The 5,129-nt window shown below is 38.7% G+C and overlaps 1 protein-coding gene across 1 annotated transcript; it reads right to left on the reverse strand.

The window, feature by feature from the left end:
• Window positions 1-2,835: 2,835 nt before the first annotated feature.
• On the reverse strand, window positions 2,836-3,309 carry LOC138893845 (uncharacterized). The gene is made up of 2 exons (XM_070178509.1): window positions 3,070-3,309; window positions 2,836-3,015 (listed from the first exon to the last, which is right to left on the reverse strand). Exons 1-2 carry the CDS (start codon window positions 3,307-3,309, stop codon window positions 2,836-2,838), a joined length of 420 nt encoding a protein of 139 aa, XP_070034610.1.
• Window positions 3,310-5,129: the final 1,820 nt, after the last annotated feature.

The following is a 5,129-nucleotide window of genomic DNA, read 5'->3' on the forward strand; positions in this document are numbered from 1 at the left end:
TTGCGTGGTTGCTTCTTCTCCTAAATTACAACTTCATCAACATAATCAACATACTGACAAGCATAACAACAAAAGAACATTATAACCAATCTATTGCCCACAATGTCCAGCCATATGAAGTCATATTTGCAACTCCAAAATAGTCCAATAAGAGACAATAAATTCTTATACAACTTCAAGTTCTATCTTATAATTCTTCATCCAAATAATTTAACCAACATATAGATAATATTAATACCAAGAAATAAGGTGTTATACATACCTTAAATAATCTGAAAAAACTCGAACCAAAGCTCCCCTTAGCTTATAAGCTCACTTAATCACATCACGACACCATAGTGACTCTTTTCTTCACTTAGGCTAACTTTTGAGGTTAGGTTTAGGTAAAACACCATTGGATTTGACTTGGAACCCTCGAGAACTATTAGAGAGGTGTTGAGAGGGTTTGGGAACTGTCCTTTGTCGAAAATGAAAAAATAATAAGCCGTCCAAGACCTTTAAAATGTTCAAGGGTCGTCCACCGCCTAAGTGGGTCCCACTAAGAGGTGCTTGCAAGGTCTCGCGAAAACATGAATATCTCTCTACTGATGTCGTACCGATGAACGGTTTAATACATTAGAAACTAGACTCGTAGATCTTCAATTGGTAGGTAGATCATCCCCTAATTCTAAGTATATTGGGAGAAACTCTCAGCTACATTTGACTTAAGATTCAACACATTTATGAATGCAACTTGTGATGACCTTTTCCAACTTTTGTTCCACAACTCGCTAGACTTCGAAAACAACTCATAACATAATCTCTTTATAATGTTAATAACCATAGTCTCACCCCAAAAATATATGTCATAACATTCCCAACTTGTCGATTTTCGACGAAACTTATTTTCTTCAATTAGTTTAGCTTCTAAGCCTTCAAATATATTTTATAAGCCATCTGATCAAAGGCTGCCCAATAGGGGCATGCCCACCGATTATAGCTCGGTTGTGGTGGAAATACTGTAATACTATATATATATATAGACTCTCTAATATCCTGACTGAAAGAAGACAATACTTAACTAAATATAAAATCCCGATAAGGGAGAATACTGTAGCTTATGAGACTAGGTTAATGTACATAAATTCAGGAATACGAACTTCTCTTTATGCCTCGTTAACAAAAGCATGTAGTTACGGGAGCATGCCAATATAAAGGAAAGGTTTATCCTTAACATACCTTAACTCCGTTGAGTGCTTAATACCTTCAAAGCAATTCTTCAAACAACTCAACTCAATCTACCACGACATAAGGAGATTCAAAATCAGTGCTCAGTAAAGGCTAATTCCATAACTTAAGCTAGTAGCTCGTTTATGTAAATTTGGGCAGCATCTCCCCTATAACAAGGGCCTTCTGAAATACCATATAACAACAGCCCAACAACACCAATCAATCTACAGAACAACAAGTGTACAAACGTGACACACGAAACTGCTATTTATCACGACGAGCGGCAAGCTTGGATTGGAACCAAACCCCAACTATTTTTCCCATCTTTCCTATAATTACAACACCAACAATAGGTCCAGCATATAAACATATATATCGACATGACATTCCAACCTTATATCCATCATAAATGTAACATCAACCAGCCCAACCAGATAAAACAACGACATGAACAACTTCTGGGTATTATGTGGTTGCTTCTTCTCCTAAATTACAACTTCATCAACATAATCAACATATTGACAAGCATAACAACAAAAGAACATTATAACCAATCTATTGCCCACGATGTCCAGCCATATGAAGTCATATTTGCAACTCCAAAATAGTCCAATAAGAGATAATAAATTCTTATACAACTTCAAGTTCTATCTTATAATTCTTCATCCAAATAATTTAACCAACACATAGATAATATTAATACCAAGAAATAAGGTGTTATACATACCTTAAATAATCTGAAAAAACTCGAACCAAAGATCCCCTTAGCTTATAAGCACCCTTAATCACATCACGACACCATAGAGACTCTCTTATTCACTTAGGCTAACTTTTGAGGTTAGGTTTAGGTAAAACACCATTGAATTTGACTTGGAACCTTCGAGAACTATTAGAGAGGTGTTGAGAGGGTTTGGGAACTGTCCTTGGACGAAAATGACAAAAAAATAAGCTGTCCAAGACCTTTAAAATGTTCAAGGGTCGTCCACCGCCTAAGTGGGTCCCACTGAGAGCTGCTTGTGCGGTCTCGCGAAAACATGAATATATCTCTACTGATGTTGTATCGATGAACGGTTTAATATGTTAGAAACTAGACTCGTAGATCTTCAATTGGTAGGTAGATCATCTAGTAATTCTAAGTATATTAGGAAAAAATCTCAGCTACATTTGACTTAAGATTCAACACATTTATGAATGCAACTTGTGATGACCTTTTCTAACTTTTGTTTCACAACTCGCTAGACTTCAAAAATAACTCATAACATAATATCTTTATAATTTTAATCACCCTAGTCTCACCCCAGAAATATATGTTATAACATTCCTAACTTGTCGACTTTCGACGAAACTTATTTTCTTCAATTAGTTTAGCTTCTAAGCCTTCAAACCCTTATGGTACTTGGTATTCATGATCTTAAATTTTTGTAACCTCCACATTAACATGATTAACTAACTTTGTAAACTTCTCAAAGATGATTTCATTTATGAGCTTACATCAATTGACTTACGACGTACTCTTACATACGAAAACATGGGGTGTAACCTCATCCGCCGCCAATAATCCTTCCTCAAGTCATGGTACATCTTCGCCATGCCTGGGTGAATAAAATACCGAGAACTATGAGCCTTCTAAAGGATCAGCTCTCTTAGCCTATCAACATTAGGAACACAAATCTGGCCCTCAAGCAGCAACACACCATCATCAGCAATACTCATCTCCCTAGCACCACCTCGATCCATCGTGTCCATAAGGACAAGAAAGTGGGGATCATCATACTGATGGGCCTTGATGTGCTCAAACAAGTACGACTGTGATACAACACAAGAAAGGACTCTGCTAAGCTCCAAAATGTCCAATCAGACGAACTTGTTGGCTAAATCTTGAACATCTATAGCCAAAGTCCTCTCCCCATCTGGAATAAAAGAAAGACTCCCCATATTCTCTGCCTTCCTACTCAAGGCGTCGACTACCATATTGGCCTTCCTAGGATGACAAACATTGGTGATATAATAGTCCTTCCACAGCTCCAACCACCTCCATTGCATCAAGTTCAAATCCTTTTGCTTGAATCGATGTTGAAGACTCCAGTGATCTATATACATCTTATAAGACACGCCATATAAATAGTGCCTCCAAGTCATAAGCGTGTGTACAATGGTTGCTAACTCCAAATAATGCACTGGGTAGTTCTTCTCATGGGTCTTCAATTAACGTGAAGCATAGGAAATCACCTTATCATCCTGCATCAACACACACCCAATTCCATCCCGTAAAGCATCATAATAGACTGTATATGAACCCGATCTCGAAGGCAAAACTAGAACTGAAGTTGTAGTCAAGGCAGTCTTGAGCTTCTGAAAGCTCTCCTCACGCTCATCAGACCACCTGAGTGGGGCACCCTTCTGAGTCAACTTAGTTAATGGGAATGTGATAGATAGAAACCCCTCTACAAAGTAGCGATAATACCCAGCCAACCCTAGGAAACTCTGGATCTCTATTATGGTAGAAGGTCTGGGCCAACTCTGAACTGCCTCAATCTTCTTCTAATACAAGTTAATCCCCTAACTGGACACCACGTGACCCAAGAATGCCACTGAGTCAAACCAAAACTTGCACTTGGCGAACTTAGCATATAGCTTCTTCTCCCTTAATGTTTGGAGCATTATCCTCAAACGTTGGTCATGCTCCTCCCGGTTGCGAGAATATACCAATATATAATAAATAAACACAATGACTAAGGAATCTAGATAAGGGTGAAACACATTGTTCACCAAGTGCATTAAAGATGTTGGGGGCATTGGTCAGCCCAAACGGCATCACCAATAAATCATAATGCCCGTAACGGGTCCTGAAGGTCGTCTTAGGAATGTCTGAAGCCCTGATCTTCAACTAATGGTACCACGATCTCAAGTCAATCTTCAAGAATACCCTCACACACTGAAGCTAATCAAAAAAACCATCAATACGCGACACTTGATACTTGTTCTTGATGGTAACCTTGATCAATTTACTTTAGTCAATGCATATTCTCATGGAACCATCCATTTTCTTCACAAATAGAACTGGCGTACCCCAAAATGTCACACTAGTTCTGATAAAACCTTTATCTACCAATTCCTATAATTGTTCCTTCAACTCCTTCAACTCCTTCACACTAGGAGCCATGCGATATGGTGGAATAGATATGGGCTGAGTGCACGGTGCCAAATCAATATCCCGATCGAGTGGCATGCCCAGTAGGTCTGTAGGAAAAACATCTAGAATCTCCCTCACCACAGGGATTGAATAAACTGTGGGAGTATCAACACTCACATCTTTAACGAAGGGTAAGTACACCAAGAACCCCTTCTCAACCATCTGTTGTGCCTTCAGGAAAGAAACCACCCTATTAGGAATATGACCCAAGAAACCTCTTCACTCCAACCTCGGGAACCCCGGCATAGCCAATGTCATGGTCTTAGTGTGACAATCAAGAATAGCATGGTATGAAGATAACCAATCCATACCCAAAATCACATCAATATCCACCATATTAAGCAACAGAAGATCAACCCTAGCCTCGTAGCCCCAATATTTACCAAACAAGAAGAATATACATGGTCCACCTTTATAGAATCCCCAACGTGTATAGAGTCATAAACATGATTACCCAGTGTATCACGAGATACATTCAAATATGAAGCAAAGTACGATGAAATATATGAATAAGTAGAGCCAAAATCAAATAAAACTGATGCTTCTCATTGACAAACCGGAACAATACATGTAATGACTGCATCTGATGCAACTACCTTATTCCTATCTGGGAACGTATAACAACGTGTCTGGCCTCCCCCTCTAATATGACCTCTACCCGCCTGTCCTCCACCTCTAGTTAGTAGTTGATAAATGTGGATTTTAACCACTTATTAGTACCTTCTTG

The sequence above is a fragment of the Nicotiana tomentosiformis genome, chromosome 6 (genome assembly GCF_000390325.3).
Source record: "Nicotiana tomentosiformis chromosome 6, ASM39032v3, whole genome shotgun sequence".
NCBI classification, from domain to species: Eukaryota; Viridiplantae; Streptophyta; class Magnoliopsida; order Solanales; family Solanaceae; genus Nicotiana; species Nicotiana tomentosiformis.

Bases quoted from the DNA above. Each gene is read 5' to 3' on its own strand.
- LOC138893845 (XM_070178509.1), bottom strand. From the start codon at position 3,309: ATGTATATAGATCACTGGAGTCTTCAACATCGATTCAAGCAAAAGGAT. The intron at 3,016-3,069 runs GTCTGATTGGAC...GTTGTATCACAG, and splicing joins AAGATTTAGCCAACAAGTTC to TCGTACTTGTTTGAGCACAT.